The sequence below is a fragment of the Psammomys obesus genome, unplaced genomic scaffold (genome assembly GCF_907164565.1).
Source record: "Psammomys obesus unplaced genomic scaffold, mPsaObe1.curated_primary_1811, whole genome shotgun sequence".
NCBI classification, from domain to species: Eukaryota; Metazoa; Chordata; class Mammalia; order Rodentia; family Muridae; genus Psammomys; species Psammomys obesus.
In genome coordinates this window covers 343,045-359,924 of record NW_026590707.1, presented here as the reverse complement: position 1 = coordinate 359,924, position 16,880 = coordinate 343,045, and the positions used below count along the sequence as shown (strand labels likewise).

The window sequence follows — 16,880 nt, the reverse complement described above, 5'->3', positions numbered from 1 at the left end:
TATGTAGACCAGACTGGCCTAAAATCTGGAGATATACCTGTCTCTGCTTCCTGAGTGCTGGGATTACAGGCATGGACCACCACACCCAGCACTTAATGCCTGTATAAAAAGCAAGCAAGCGCAACTCTTAAAATGTGGATATTAGCAGTCATTTTATGCTTTCCTCACTTGATGCAGTCATGCATTTATCCCTGGAAAGAAGCATGTCTGGGGCAGGAAAGATGATCAACAGTAAAGAGCACATGCCGCTCCCCGAGAAACCTGGTCCCTACACCCAGCTCCAGTGAGTTCAGAACAGCCTCTAAGTGTTGTCTCCAGCGCTCCTGGCCTTGGCAGGCACCTGCACTCACTTACACAAATGTATGATTTAGGAAACAAGAATAATCTGAGGACTGGAGAGATGGTTCAGCTGTTAAAAGCAGAGGCTGCTTTTGCAGAGGACCCAGGTTCAATTCCCTGCACCCACATGACAGCTCACAACTGTCTGTAACACCTGTTCCAGGGGATCTGACACCCTCACACAGACATACACGCAGTCAAAATACCAATGCACATAAAATAAGAAATTTGAAAAAAAAAAAAAAGAATCTGGCTTAATAAAAACATACAGGGCTCAAGAAATGGCTCAGCAGTTAGGAGCATTGGCTTATCTTCCAAAGGACCCAGGTTCAAATCCTAGCACCCACATGGCAGCTCACAACTCTCTATAACTCCAGTTCCATGTGATTTGACACCCTCATATAGACACACATACAGTAAAACAAATAATGCTCTAAAATAAAAATGTGTTATTTTTTTAGAAAATTAAAAAAATACACCCATAAGCAGGCTGCTCCACCTTGTTTTCTCTAGGCTGGACAAGTGTTAGGAATGTCAGCCATGCAGCGGTGGCACACACCTTTAGCGCCAGCATTAGGCAGGCAGATCTCTGAATTCACGGCCAGCCTGGTCTACAGAAGAGGTCTACCAGGGCTTCGTAGAGAAACCCTGTCAAAAAAAATCAAGAGTGTCAGGAATGTCATCTTTTTAATCTTACTATACGGGTGTCTTGCCTGCAGTGTATGCAGCGCCTGGGGTGGGCAGAAGAGTGTGTTAGGTCGCCTAGAACTAGAGCTGCAAACGGTGGAGAGCTGCCAAGCGGGTGCTGGATGCTGGAACTGAACCCGTCCTCTGAAGAGCGCTCATTATTTCTGAGCCCTCTCCTCAGTCCTGATTGGACACTTTTCTTTTTCTTCCCCAAAGGTCTGATAACTTGTTACTCTTTACTTAATTTAGACTAGATCGGAGAACAGCCTACATCCCTTGGCAATCTGTTCTGGAGTTTTCCGTCCTCTTGGCCATCTGTAGCTGTTTTCTTAATTCTTTTGTTTCTTCAGAGCAATACACTAAGGTTTGTGTTCAGGACACGTAGGGTAATGAGATGCTGACTCTTGGGTGGTTGGGGTATTTCTTAATGCCAGGCACATCTCAATTATCCCTCTTAGCAGGTACTACATACAATTTCTTACCGCTTCTGTTTTTTTTTTTTTTTTAACATTTATGATGCAAACATTGTTGATAAATGCATTGTTTTAGGCTAATAAGAATCTCTTAAGCGAAGTGAATTTAAACTAGAGGAAGAGAAATCAAAGAGTTGTCAAACATAAACACACGCCAGCCTGGCTACCTGGTGCTACGTGCCTTGAATCCCAGCACTTAAAAGAGAAAAAAGTAGGTGGAGCCAGCCTGGTCTACAAAGTCAGTTCCAGGACAGCCAGGGTGCTCCACAGAGAAACTGTGTCTCAAAAACCCCAACAAAACCAAACAAAAAGAACTTATCGAAAGGGTCACCTTAGTCAAATAGCCATAATCTCACTCTAAAAGCATAAAATTACCTGGCTATCAATAGCCAGCTACAGACTCTAAGTCAGTGAAAGGATTTCGCCCAACACCAGAGATGAGCAACAGTAAGCATCGGTAAAGTTCTTCCTTTGTGCAAAATATTGGGAGAGGCTGGGCAGTAGGGGTGCACATCTTTAATCCCAGCACTCAGGAGGCAGAGGCGGGGAGATCTTTGTGCGTTTGAGGCCAGCTTGGTCTACAGAGTTTCAGGATGGCCAGGGCTACACAGAGAAACCCTGTATCAAAAAAACAAAAATTAAAATGTTGGGAGAAATTAGCACAGAACAGTTAACACACATTACCTAACTACTACAATATGCCACAGGCAAGAGGTAGAGTTTAAGATACTGTTAGCAACTGAGATGCCAATGCATCATACCAGTAATTTTCAGTCCGAAAGCAGGACAGTGAGATGACATCTGATAAAATACTATAATGTTCAAAACACTGTAATTAAAATTTAAACCAGTATGTTAGGGCCTGAAGAATGGCTGAGGGCCCTTCCAGATGCTCTTCCAGGAGACCCACCTGGATTGGGTGCTGAGGTAGCTTGCATGAAAACGAGCCCATAGGACCATATGCTTCAACACCTGGCCCTAGTTGGTGGGTCTGTTTAGGAAGGAAGAGGCGGGGTAGACTGCTGGATGAGGTATCTCCAGGGCAGGCTGAGGTTTCAAAAGCCTCTTCCCATTTGCCATGTGTCACTCTTCCTGCCTCCAATCTGCCGATGGAAATATGAACTCGCAGCTGCTCCCGCCTGTCATGCCTTTGCTCCAGCACGGAACATGTATGTGGCACAGTACCTCAGGGTGCCAACAGTTCTCTAACTGAACTGGAAATTATGCCTGATCCTGGAAACCTAACCAACTACCCAGGAGTTAGTGAAGTCATAGATCTGGGAGGAGAATCTACAACTTCCACCTTAGGAAGCCAGCATAACTCTTAATTACATTCCAAATGTTTGTTTGTCCTTGTACCCACAGATACAGTCCTCACCCCTCCTTGCAAACTTCTTGCAACAGATAGAGACCATTAAGGAAGCAACAATCAATCAAAATGCAGAGTTGTGGAACCCAGGCCTAGTGGATACTGCTACAAAACACTCCTGTACCTAAGGCTCAGTGAGTATTTCAAAAGAGGGGCAGGAAGATTCTAAGAGCTGGAGGATCAGGGAGTCTGCTGTGAGACTGTGTCTGTATACATATGAAACATACACATACATGTTACAAGTAGAGAGTCCATGAATCTGAAAGAGAGTAAGGGATGGAGTATATGGGAGGGCTTGGAAGGAGGAAAGAAGGGGGAAATGATATAATTCTATTATCTCAAAAAATAAACATTTAAATTTGCTTATCTACCCTTTTAAGCTTAGTTTGTTGCTACTTAATTTCTAACTTTGTTTTTGCTTTTAACTATGTAAGCATTCTGTTTAAGCCAGCTAGGGTGTTTTGTTTGCATATGTTTAAGTAACTTTATAATAAACTTTAGCAGTCCAGTGCTATGCAATATTTGATGCATTTAATGTCTCAAGTTGGGAAAATGCTAGATTCTCAAAAGCTCGAAATAAGATTTTCTGCTTGGTTTGAAATAGGTGGATACACTTCTAGTCCAGACCTTTGAGGCAGGAAGCTACACGCCTTTGATCCGGATCTTGAGGTGGGAAGACACACAGCTTTGATACAGATCTTAAGACTGGGAAACACAGGCCTTTGATCCGGATCTTGAGGGAGGAAGACACACCTTTAACATGGCCATACCTTCTGCTGGAAGTCTATATAAGAACATAGAAAGCTGGGCAGTGGTGGCACACACCTTTAATCCCAGCACTCTGGAGGCAGATGGATCTCTATAAGTTCGAGGACAGTTTTGTCTACAAAACAAGCTCCAAGACAGCCAGAGCTGCACAGAGAAACTGTCTCAAAACCAAACCAAACCAACCAAACAAACAAAAAAACACATAAAAGGAAGCTTTTGTTCTTTGTCTGCTTGCCCTCACCTTGCTAGCACATCCATTTCTTTATTGGCCCCACTGGAACCTACTTATTTGGAATTCTAGCATATGTAGAAGACCAACTTAGCTGTGTGTATTTGTGTGTGTACATGAGACTAGAGTCTCTGTGACTCTAGAGAACCCTTACTAATACACTGAACAAGGGGCATCCTTATCTTTAACTGTCCTTTTTTTTGCCACTGTTTAGTTTCTGAAAAATAAAAGTTTGAATCAGACAAAAAATATCAAAACTCATGCAGAAGGCATTCAGGATGTTATGGTCAAAGGTTCATCTCATTTACCTTTATTAAGTCAAAGCAAAATACCCAGAAAACAGAAATCACTAACATGTATACCCAGAAAATGTAGCGTGCAAAGTATAATCAACATTGTCTCTGGTTTCAGATCTCTATAGCTATATCTTGCTATACCACTTTTGCAGAACACAAAATATGCAATTTTTCCATGGATACATACAATGCCCAGCAGGTAAATCTTAGTCCTCTACTAAACAACAATTATTAGCTATATCTCCACCAAAAACAAAAACAACAACAAAAAATTGTACCTAAGCAAAAAAAACCCCAAACAAACAAACAAACAAACAAACAAAAAAAACCAGTTGCATTCTTTTTGTTATAGTTTTGGTTTTTGAGACAGAGTCTACATAAGTTAGGCTGGCCCCAATTCATGATCTTTCTATCTCAATCTCCTAATCTAAGCGCTACCATGACCAACTGAACTGCATTCTTTATGAGAATACTTTTCGAAGAATGGTAACTTTACAGATTCCTGCAATTCAGGAGGCTGAAGCAGGAGACTTGTCATTAGTTCCAGACCAGACTGATCCCAAAAACCAACAAAAGGTAGACATGTTATCAGTGTAGTCCCAGTACTTCCACAGCAAGATGGAAGGTTAAAACTAAAGAAAACCCAGACTCCTGAAGGCCAGCTAGCCTGGCTATACAGAAGTGAACAAGAGAGCCTGTTTTAAACAATGTCAAAGGCCAGGATGTGCACCTGAGGTTGCTTCACTTCCAATTTTATGTACTCTGGCATGGGCAGGAATACACACACCACACACACGCACGCACACACACGCACACACATGCTTTTTTTTTTTTTTTAACCGTGGCCAATGACCAATGTCATAGCTCTCTGGGTAAAGGCAATGGTGCCAAGTGTGCCTGAGCTGTCTCCAATCCCTGGCTCCACATGGTGAAATGAGAGCAATGACTTCTCAAGTTGTCCTCTGGAACCCAACATGGTGACCCAGGCCTTTAATCCCAGCATTTAGGAGGCAGAGGCAGGCGGATCTCTGTGAATTTGAGGCCAGCCTGGTCTACATAGTGAGCTCAGGACCACCAGAGCTACACAGTGAGAACTTATCTCAAAAACAAAACCAAAAAAAGTTGTTCTCTGACCTCCACACATACGCTATGGCACAAGTACACCCACAAAGACACACACAGCAACAGTTACCAATCACCCAACCAACTTTGTCATGGCCTTATTAGTAATACATAAAATCAAGGCCTAATAATTTATTATTACTTTCCTATTAGCAAATTTATGTATTATCTATTATCAAAACAGATCATTTTCAATAGCATGTAAGAAACACAAAATGGCTTTAAAAACAATCAAGGACCATGAGATTCCAAAAACATGTAAAAAATTTAAGTTTGATACAAAACATCATACACTATTAACTGTAACCAAATTCTTGATTTTAATTTAAATGGCAAAAGTTTTTTGTAATAATTATTTTATTCTAAGATAAATAACATTTCCTAATACTCATGATTAAATTATTCTACCTTTGAGATAATTCAAATGTATCTGCTGGCATGTGTCTACTTTCTGGGTGGTACACTGGCAATGTTAAACCATAGAGAAAGTAACGACCCTTTAACTTATCACTTGAACTTTATTTTGTAGCACTTTTTCTTCAGTATCATGTAATTTACTGATCATGACTGTTTATAAATGTATGCTTGGCCTTTGAGACAATTAAAAACCTTTAAGTACTAAATTTTACAACATGATTTGTTTAACTTAAGAAGTGTTATGACGGTGAAAATTTATAGATTTAAAGCAGAAATTATGACTTCCGCAGAAAACCAGGCACTCCTCCCAAACATCAAATCAGGGAAGAAAGACAAGGAAAGGGTAAGACAAAAGAATGAGGGCAAGACAGGCAAGGAAATTCTTCTTCCCCATTTGCAAAAGGGAGCGAAACTCTGAGGTCTCAGCAGATAACATAATCAACCACGTCAGTTTATATTAAGGCAGTGTCTTTACATGTTATTGAATCCCATCATGCCTTTCATATTGCCAGCAGCACCTTGTTGAAACTGCCTCATCATTGACTGAAGTCCTGCCATGCCACCTAGAGGGAAAGGAAAATAAAAAAGGTCATCACTGAGCAAACTCTGAAATGGTTACTACTTTTGCCTAACGTGTAAGTACTTTAAATAGTGTTCTGACAGTAATTTAGTCAGTAGCCTTTAAGAATATACCAAATTAAGACACAAAATGAGGGCTGGAGAGATGGCTCAGAGGTTAAGAGGACTGACTGCTCTTCCAAAGGTCCCAAGTTCAACTCCCAGCAACCATATGGTGGCTCACAACCAGCTGTAATGAGATCTGGTGCCCTCTTGTGTCATGCAGGTGTACATGTAAGCAGAACTCTGCATACATAATAAAAATAAAAAATAAATATTTTTAAAGAAGATGCAAGGTGAATAAACTGTAATTAATACACTAAAAAATAAAAATTAAAAAAGAATATACCAAATTAAAAAGTGTGACATTTGCTTTATTATCTAAAAAGGAAAATGAAAAAATGTGCTTCATGAAGTTACCATGAATGCTAAAACACAAAAAAGTTTCAGCATTGTTTCTGTCCACAATCAAGAAATCCAAACAGAGCATGCTATCTGTCAAGACTAAGTCTTCTTGGAACTAGAATTAGTTTTAACTGATCAGTGGGGGGTGGGAGCTGTATTTCAAAGTATTTAAGGAAAAAATAATTCACCATTGCTAAGCACTTACTATGTGCCCAGAACTACAGTAAATGTCATTTGTCACAATCTCCTGAAAAATATTATCTATAAATACCCAAATCAAAAATAGGGAAAAGTCACAGGACGCAGCGGTACATGCCTGTAATCCCAGCAACTCAGGGAGGGAGAGGCAGGGGATCTCTGTGAGTTCGAGGCCTGCCTAGTCTACAAAGCAAGTCCAGGACAGCCAAGGTTACACAGAAAAACCCTGCCTCAAAAATAAACAAATAATAAAAATTAAAAAACAAAATGCACAAAGGCTCTGGGTTCAATCCCTAGCACTCAAAATTTGTAATCCCAGCACTTGGGAGATAGAGGCAGGAAGTCAGAAGCTACAGACCAAACTCAACTATACAGCAAGATCCAGGCCAGCTCGGACTACCTGAAATCCTATCTCAAATGACCCTCTCCCCCCCCCCCCATACAAAAGAAATCACACCTGAAGAGTCGGAAACGGTGGCAGAACCTTTAATTCCAGCATTTGGGAGGAAAAGGCAGGTAGATCTCTCTGAGATAAAGGCAGCCTGGCCCTCATACCAGGGAGGACAGACAGGGCTACAAAGTGAGACCCTGTGTCACACACCGCCTCATATCCCCAGAACATAGTTTCTAAAGATGAGAAAACAACGGGCTTGTGAGATGGCCCCTTGGGGTTAGTGCCTGTTTGCTGTACAAGCATGAGGACCTGAATCTGGACCCAGACCTGCACAACAGCTGGGAGGTGGGGAGCAGTGCAGAGAACGTGGACCCTTGCAGCTCAGTGGCCTGCCTGGCTGACACAGCAAGGTCCAGGTGAGTTCAGCTAGAGACTCCATCTTTAAAAAGGTGGAGAGCAACAGAGGAAGACACTGGATAGCAAATGTCTGGTCGGTCGCCATGTGTACTTGTACTGGCATAAACATGCATATACCATCCCAACACAGGTGGCAGCAGAGATCAAAAATAAAACCTCAGCTTATTTTTAAGCTGGGGTTACGGTTCAGTGGGTAAAAGTGCTAGCTGCTGAACCTGATGTCCACATTTAGTTCCCAGAACCCATGCAGAAAGCTACATGCATCTGTAATCTCAACACTCAGCAAGATTAAGGTTGTGAGCCAGCTGGCCTGGACTACACAGACAGACACTGCTTCAGCAAGGTAGAAGGCAAGGCTGAGGCTGGAGTTAGTTCTTTTTTTTTTTTAAGTTTGTTTTTTATCTCCATGAGAGTAGTAGCATGAGCACACACAATCACAGCATATACATCAGACACACATATAGATACCGACTGATACTCAAAAAGTTTTTAAAAAACTGTTCAAAAAACTTTTCCTTATCTAGAATGAGTAAGTAGTCAGTTAGGATTCAGATGGTCAGCTCCCTTCACCCACTTATCTTTTAAACAGGTTTTCCTATACACTACAGAAAGCTTACCATTAAACCACAACCCTTAGAAATTTAACTGCCTATTACAACTGACCAAGAATTCATATTTACCCATATGGTGAAGAACTCGTGGATCCATCATTTTGGCCATTTGTTGATTCAATTTTGCCATCTGTGACTGACTCACATTCTTAGACATATCACCACCTAATAAAACAAAAAAAATTTAGTTAGTATATGATGTGGTGTAAAATGTCATACACAGATTATTAAACTTTTTCTAAATTAATTTTTTTTTCTTTTGAGGAAAAACACAAGAAACTATATAAAGGATCATCTGAAAGGCTTTTCCTTGTTGTTACTGCATTATCCCTGGCTGGCCTGGAACTTGCTATATAAGCCACACCCAGACAGTGTTGGGAGGACCCTGCTGTTTGAGGTTGCAGTCCTCCCAGTCCAGAGAGCGATTCTGAGCTCGGCGTTAAGGTGCAGGACTCCCTCTCCCAGCAGGGCCTCCTGCTCTCTGCCTGACTTCATCTGGAGAGTGTGTCTATACACAGATGCCCAACCACATTAGATACATGGCGGTTGACACAGCTCCCTTCTCAGCTCTCTCCTCCCTTTGTCTACAGGATAATTAGGTACTGTGTCCCTGCTTATATGGTAGGAGCATGCTGTTCAATGCAAATGCCTAGCTCCAACCAATTATGTACACCTAGGGGCATACAGCCTCTGTTCTCTGGCATTAGAGTTGAACCAGCTCCCTGAAGTGGTTCCTGGGGTGTGTCATCCCCAACGGTGCTCACAGGACTGTCCTCATCATCTCATGCCCCTCCTGACTTCATGGGCTGGTAGGAGACAACTTCCCAGGCAGGAGAACTACACTTCTGCTTCCGGAGTAATGGGATCAAAGGTGTGAGCCACCCAGCCCAGCTAGAAGTGCTTTTTTAAAGCTATAGTTTTCCTGGATGTTGTTAGTATAAACCCGACGATCCAAGATAAGCAGAACTGACTGAGTGGTACCAACCGGTGCAACAGCAACTACGTAACAGTTTTTCCCTCCTCTCCCCAGGGGCCCAAGTGCACACTACAGTGTAACAGCCAGCAAAGCTAAGTAGACTCAGCTAGGGCCCAAGAGGAGCAGGGAAGCCTGGAGGACCACCACGTGGAGCCTGTGCACGAGTGTGCTCACAGAACTCCAAAAGATCAAATGGATCCACAGGGGCGTGAGGTGCTCCTTGGTTGCCTGGATGCATCCCAGATGATTCAGGAAAGAAATATCAACCACCTCAATACAGAAGACACAAGAGCTTCACTAATCAAGTGGTACTTGAATTGGAAACCTCTGCAGTGTTTGTTTGGCAAAAGTTACTTCATTGAAAAAAATAACAGTTTAGCCATGTGTGGTGGCACTTGCCTTTAATCCTAGCACTCGTGGAGGCAGAGGCAGGTGAAGTGTTGTGAGGTGGAGGCCAGCCTGGTCTAAGAAGCGAGTCCAGGACAACCAGGGCTATGCACAGAAAACCCTGTCTCCGAAAACAAAAACAAACAAAAAAAAGTTTAAAGCATAATTGTCATCTAAGACTTCTTAACAGCAACTGATAAGAACAAATGCAGAGCCTCACAGCCAAATATTAGGCAGAGCTTGGGAAGTCCTGCAGAGGAGGGGGAGGAAGCCAGAGGGATCAAGGACACCACAAGAACATATGGTCAACAGATTCACCTGAGGGCAAGAGTCTGTGAGGACTCAAGAGGGCTCAGAGGATCAGGAAGCCTGCACAGGTGTGAGGGAGATCCTCTGTCTATACGTATGGTTGTGTAGCATGGTGTTCTTGTTGGATTCCTAAAGTGGGATCACAGGCTGTCTCTGACTGTTTTGTTCATGGTTTTGTTTTCTTCGTTTCTCTGTGTAGCCTTGGCTGTCCTGTACTCACTTTGTAGACCAGGCTGGCCCGGAACTGAGATCTGCCTGCCTCTGCCTCCCACAATGCTAGGATTGCAGGAATGCACCACAGCACTTGGCTCTGTCTCTGACTCTTTTGCTTGCCTTTGGGACCCTTTTCCTTCTAGTGGGTTGCCTTATCCAGTCTTGATGTCAGAGTAGGTACCTGGTCTTATTGCAGCTTCTTATTATGGTTATGTCCCTGGAAGGCCTGCTCTTTCCTGAGCAGTGGTGAAGAGGGCTGCAGGATGCAGCAGGATGCAGGGGAGAGGGAAGAATGCTGGGAGTGCAAGCATGCAATACCCAACCAAGTTAGTCATTACATTCTGAAGAATGTTTGGCAATACAGAAAAATGGGGCTGGAGAGAAGGCTCAGAGGTTAAGAGCACTGGCTGCTCTTCTAATGGTCCTGAGTTCAATTCCCAGCAAACACATGGTGGCTAATAACCATCTATAGTGATATCTGGAGCCTTCTTCTGGCATGCAGGTACACATGCAGACAGAACACTGTATAAATAATAAATAAACTTTCTAAAAATATGGAAAAATAATCAGTAGCTATAGCAACTGTTATCTCAAATGGGATTTGTGGGATTCTCTCAGGAAAAGAAAGAGATGTTTTTTTATACTCTTATGTTCTCTAAATATTCTATACTATGTATGTTGATAAAAGTAAAATTTTTTCAACAGTCTATCATCTTTATTCGGAAAACAGATAAACCATGTACCACATAATAAATCCTGATTGTACTTGACTTTGACAGTTAGTTCAGATTACCTTCTTTTTTCTTTGGTACTGAGATGAGCTCAGGGACTCAGGCAGGTCCTACCAACCCCTACAACATGAAATTCAGCAGTGACCTTCCCAGTATGGGACTACTTGGCTTTAACATTTTGTTTCTTAATTTTGTTCTTTTAGTGACAATGTGCTTCCCCCCCCCCCCTTACCTTTGAAAAGCCCTTTGATGCCTCCCATCTTCTTCACCATCTGTGCAAACTTGGTATACTGTGTCAGAAGTTCCTGAACATCTCTTGTTGACACACCAGACCCTCGGGCAACTCTTTGGATCCTACCTGGTTGCTTACTAAAAACCTTGGCACCATCTGTACTGTCCAATTCTGCGGACAAAGACAAATGACTTCATTACAGAAAATTATCATTCATTACCACAGTAGCCAAGCACTCTGTCTCTGGGTTACACCTCCAGTCCTAAAAATGAAAACATGTTCATTAGAAAATAAAAATAAAGTCAAGTAAAAAACTTGGGACAAACCCTGGGACTGAGCTTATAGGCCCAGCACTCGGGAGGCAGAGGCAGGTGTACTGCTGTGAGTTTGAGGCCAGCCTGGTCTACAACGCAAGTCCAAGAGAGCCAACGCTACACAGAGAAACCCTGTCCTTAAAAAAGCGGCGGGGGGCGGTGCAGATGGTTCAGAGGTTAAGAGCACTGGCTACTCTTTCAAAGGTCCTGAGTTCAATTCCCAGCGATCATATGGTAGCTCAAAATCATCTGTAATGAGATCCAGTACCCTCTTCTAGTCTGCCAGATCACTTGCAGTCAGAATACTATATGAATAATAAACAAATAAACCTGGCAGCAGTGGTACATGCCTGTAATCCCAGCACTCAGGAAGGCAGAGGCAGGCTGGTCTCTGTGAGTTCGAGGCCAGTCTGGACTACAAAGAGAGAGGCCAGGACAGCCAAGGCTACACAGAGAAACCCTGTCTCACAAACAAACAAACCTGGGACTGAACAAGAACTGACTCACAAAGGAAATTCAAATGGGCAATCTAAAACTTCAGAGTGTTTTATAGACACAGTTTATTATTTGTTTTTATTTTTTAGAGACAAGGTCAAAATCTCTTTGTAGTTGAGGATGACCTTGAGTTTCTTGAGTGCTGGGATTATAGGTGTTTGATATCATACCTGTTTACTAGGTTCTAACAGAGATTCCTGTATGCTAGGCAAGCACTCTACCAACTGAACTATATCACCAACCTCATATATGGGGGTGGGAGGTGGAAGGGAGGTGATTACATGTGTCTACATTTGTGTCAATTGGCATAAGGTCCCTCAATGAACCTGATACTTGGTGTTTGGGCCAGCAAGCTCCTAGGATCTGCCTTGTCTCCACTCCTCAACAGAAGGGTTGGAGGACTGTACAGCCATGCCTGGCTTCTGTACAAGAATTCTGAGGATCTGAAATTCAGTCCTCTTGCTTCACAGCAAGTGTTCTCACTCCATGAGCCATCTCCCCAGCTTGTTTCTTTTTACAGAGATAAAATTTCATTTTTCTGTCTCTACATTATAAAATATATATAAGAACAACAGACATATTAAATGGTCAAACCACAAAAAAGATTCAAGGGGCTGGAAAGATGGCTTAGGGGTTAAGAGCACTGGCTGTTCTTCCAAAGGTTCAATTCCCAGCAACCACACCATCTATAATGGGATCTGGTAAACCTCTTGCCTACAGGCACATATGCAGGAATAATGTAAAAATAATAAATAAATCTTAAAAAAAAAAACAGATTCAATAAATGTTAGTTTGTCATTTTTGCTTCTAATTTAAAATTTTAAAGTAGAAAATAAAATATTTATAGCATTAGAATAAAAAGAACAAACCAAACTATATATATTTTACCTACAATTTAAACAGAACATTCTGAGAACCAACAGATATTGTGGCACATACCTTTAATCCCATGATTCAGGAGGCAGAGGCAAGAGTATCTGTAAATTTGAAGCCAGTTTGGTCTACACAGCAAGTTCCAAGGCAGCTAGGGCTACAAAGACCTGGCTTTAAAAGGGGGGTGGGGGAAGGACGACTGAGGACTTCTGAAACTTTATCACTTTGTATTCTACATGTCATTCTTTCTATGTCCTCCACATACAACAAGAATACGGCATACTTCAAACATAGAACAGAAGCACTCACCTTCATTCCACCCTAAGCGCTGCTAACTTCTACTTTACAAATTTAGACCTCACAAGCAAGTAGAAGACAGAAGACTCTATGTGTAATTAAAAGAGAAATTCTTGCATTTCCTATAGAGGAGAAATTACACCTGGTAATATTCTAATCCTTTTGTAGTGTGTTCAGGAGTCCCCTCTAGCTTTTTGATCATTCAGAATATAAGGTGAAGCTCTTCAGACTTTACTTGTATGCAATGTAAGGAATGAGGTGGACCGAAGTCAAAGTATCTACTTTCAGCTATACTTGGTAGGCATCACACACATTCAGAAAGTTGAGGCAAAAGGATCAAAAGTTCCAGGCAGCCTGAGCTATATAGTAAACCTTGTTTCAAAAAGGATAAAAAAGGAAGGGGCAGAAAAATTCTATAATGTGACAATCAAACAAAAAAACCCCAAACATACATATTCATACAAAACAAGGAAAATAAAATCAGAATACAGACATAACAGATACCTCTCAGTCTCTTTTTCATTATACCCCAGGCTGGCCTCAAACTTGTGATCTTCTTGTCTTGGCCTCTTGAGTGACAGATGATACGCCCAGTCCAACATTCTCTTTATAACATCCCTAACATCCCTTAATAAGCAGTCTAGATGGCTCAGTAGGAGCTTGTTGCTAAGCCTGATAACCTGAGTTCAATCCTTAAAAATTCACATGGGAGAAGGAGAAAACCAACTTCCCCTAGTTTTCCTCCACAAATGTATTCCAAGTCCCTCTACCCCCTGCCATTAAGTAACTAAGTAAGTTTTTTAAAATGGAAGTTGGAAGCAGTTGGGGAATGGTGGTGCATGCCTTTAATTCCAGCATTTGAGAGACAGAGGCAGGGGAATCTCTGAGCTCGAGGCCAGACTGGTCTACAGAGCAAGTTCCAGGACAGCTAGAGCTATACAGATAAAACTTGTCTCAAAACAGTAAAAACAAATCAAATCAGGGTGGAGGGATAGTTCGCTCAGTGGTTAAGAGCATGGCTGATTTTTGCAGAGGACCAGTGTTTGTTTCTCAGTACCCACACAATGGCTCTCCGCTGACTCCAGTTTCAAGAAATCCAACGCTATCTTCTGACCTCCCCAAGCACAGAACACACACTGTGCATAGACATGCATGGAGGCAAAACACCCATATACATAAAACAACAACAACAATAACAAATTCAGTTCATTATAAAAAGTTAAGTGGCCTCTGCCACTCCAGTGGCTAGCTAACATAAGACAGCCTGACATTCACACACAAGGAATACAAGACTGCACAGTTTAGTACAAAAGTACAGAATGAAGGAAGGCATGGTGGCACACGCTTTTAATCCTAACACTCAGAAGGCAGAGGCAGGAGATCTCTTTTGAGTTTGAAGCTAGTTTGGTATACCAAACAAGTTACAAGCCAGCTAGGGTTATACAGTAAAAAAACAAAACAACATCCTACAGAACAAATGTATGAAATGAAAAACAAAAACAAAAACGACAAAACCCAGAGTTTAAAAGCAGAACAAATTCACATAAGCACTGATTTCTGCCAAGAATGGTGACAAAGAGCAGTACAGTTAAGACGGTCTTCATTAACTACAGCAGCTGGGTCAGCTGACTTCCTACAGAGAGACAAATTCAGAGTTACAGATGCAGGAATGAAGCAAAATGGTAGTTTCTAGAAGACAGTGTTATAGAATATCTTAATGATTCTGAGTGAAAAAAGAACGCTTTCATCTAAATTTCTCAAGATGTTTGGCTATTCTTGACCTTTTCTCTTTTTAGACTTTTTACTTTTCAGTTTCTCTGAAACCAGCTGTTGCTATGCAGCTGTTGCTGGCCCAGGCTGGCTTCATGCTCACTCACTCACTGTACTCATGCCTCAGTGCTAGGACCACAGGTGTGGACCACCGTATGTAGGCCTTTTTCCATTTTGATTAAGTTCAACGATCAATATTACCAATTTCTGCACACTGAAAAAGGAAGGTTTTATTGGGACTTTATTTTTATTTATTAGTAGTAGTACTTTTGTTTCCTGAGATGGGTTTCATGTAGCTCAGGCCAGCGTCATACAGCTCAAGAACGACCTTGAATTCCTATTCCTCCTGCCTCCACCTCCCAAGTGTGTACCACCCACCTAGAGATTGGGATTTTACTGAAACTTAAATAAGCTTGTGGGAATCGAATAATTAATTAAGGAAGTGCATGTAATTTTGTTTTTAATTATAGAATTTTAACTTACACTTTTAAGTACATTTAATTTAATTTACATGTAAGCAGTGTTTGTTAACATGTCAAACCAAAATGTGTTTACCTGGCATTTCTATTCCTGTATATGCTCCCCTGCGAGGCATAAATATAAGGTTCTCAAATGCTGGAGAGCCATCACGTATCCCACACAGTGACTGAGGATAGGCTCCCAAGAAAAAAGTTTAGGTTGGACCCCAGCCTCTCTACTGTCCAGACCTTGGGAAAATTTACTCATGTGATTATACCTCATTTTTACCTGGAAAAGATAGATAATAGTGAACTATGTTCCTTAAAGGCTGTGATGATTAAATGGTCTATATTTGTACAGTATTCATGACAGTGCCAGAGCAAATACTTGAGAAACAGCTACAGTTACTACAGTTTGCAGGGGAAAGAGAAAAGAAAAGAGTAGCTTTCAATATGGAGAGCAGAAAGCTGGGTGCAGTGGCACATGTCTTTACTCTCAGCACTGGGGAGGCAGAATCAGGGAGATCTCCCAGCCAGCCTGGTCCACAAAGCAAACTGCAGGACAGCCAGGGCTACACACTCAAAAAACAAAAGACAGTCAGATGATAAGGAAAGAATGGAGCTACAGAAAAAGATTTTTTTTTTTCATAGAGTGATCCCTGAAAATTCATGAGGAGAGCTAGGAGGGTTGTTTTTCATAATCATATAAGCTAAATGAGCCAAAGATCAAAGAATTTTCACTCTGTCTCTTTGTCTCTCAACTGAGGGTAAAAGGCAAACTGAACAAGTAACAAAGTATTAGACCTAAAAAACATGATACATGCTAGCATACTCCTAGGTAAAATAAGAAGTCACACACACACACATATTTAAAAAGAAGTCACACGCACACACACACAGGCACACGGGCACACACACACTTTTAGAAAGAGGTCCTGGGATTAGGAATGCCAATGGACAAAGGACTAAATAAAACAGCTATATGAAGATGGCCTGAACTACATGAAACCCTATCTCAGGAAACAAAAATATTACTAACAATAAATAAAAATAAAGTCTCAATAAAAATCTTCCTTTTTCAGTGTGCAGAAATTGGTAATATTGATTGTTGAACTTAATCAAAATGGAAAAAGGCAGGATGACAAAGTAAAAGGAGTCTACAACATGGTTCAATTTTCTTCCTCCTACAGGTTTAAAAGGTACACTGGAAGATTAATTGTTGAAAAGAATTTAAACACTTGGATTTACTTGATTATTTATTTATAAAGGACTTTTAAAAAGATTTTTAATGTACATGTATGGGTATTTTGTCTGCATGTACATTTGCACACCAGAAGAGGGTATCGGATCCGATGGGACTACAGTTATATAGATGATTGTGAGCTGCCATGTGGTTGCTGGGAATTGAATGCAGGACCTCTGGAAGAGCAGCCAACACTCCTAGCTGCTGTGCTATCCTTCCAAACCCTGATTATTTTTTGA

The 16,880-nt window shown here is 41.5% G+C and overlaps 1 protein-coding gene across 3 annotated transcripts in view; it reads right to left on the bottom strand.

The window, feature by feature from the left end:
• LOC129678014 (signal recognition particle subunit SRP54) overlaps positions 1-16,880 on the bottom strand; it is a 65,742-nt gene that overhangs the window by 18,704 nt on the left and 30,158 nt on the right. For 2 of the 3 annotated variants that reach the window (XM_055608689.1, XM_055608688.1), the window contains 3 exons: positions 11,192-11,362; positions 8,413-8,508; positions 4,145-6,263 (listed from right to left, as the gene is read on the bottom strand). In XM_055608689.1, coding sequence (XP_055464664.1) covers positions 6,172-6,263; positions 8,413-8,508; positions 11,192-11,362 — 359 coding nt within the window. In that variant the 3' untranslated portion in view covers positions 4,145-6,171. Of the gene's footprint in view, positions 1-4,144; positions 6,264-8,412; positions 8,509-11,191; positions 11,363-16,880 lie in introns of those variants that run through there. The other variant, XM_055608691.1, reaches the window with a different exon arrangement.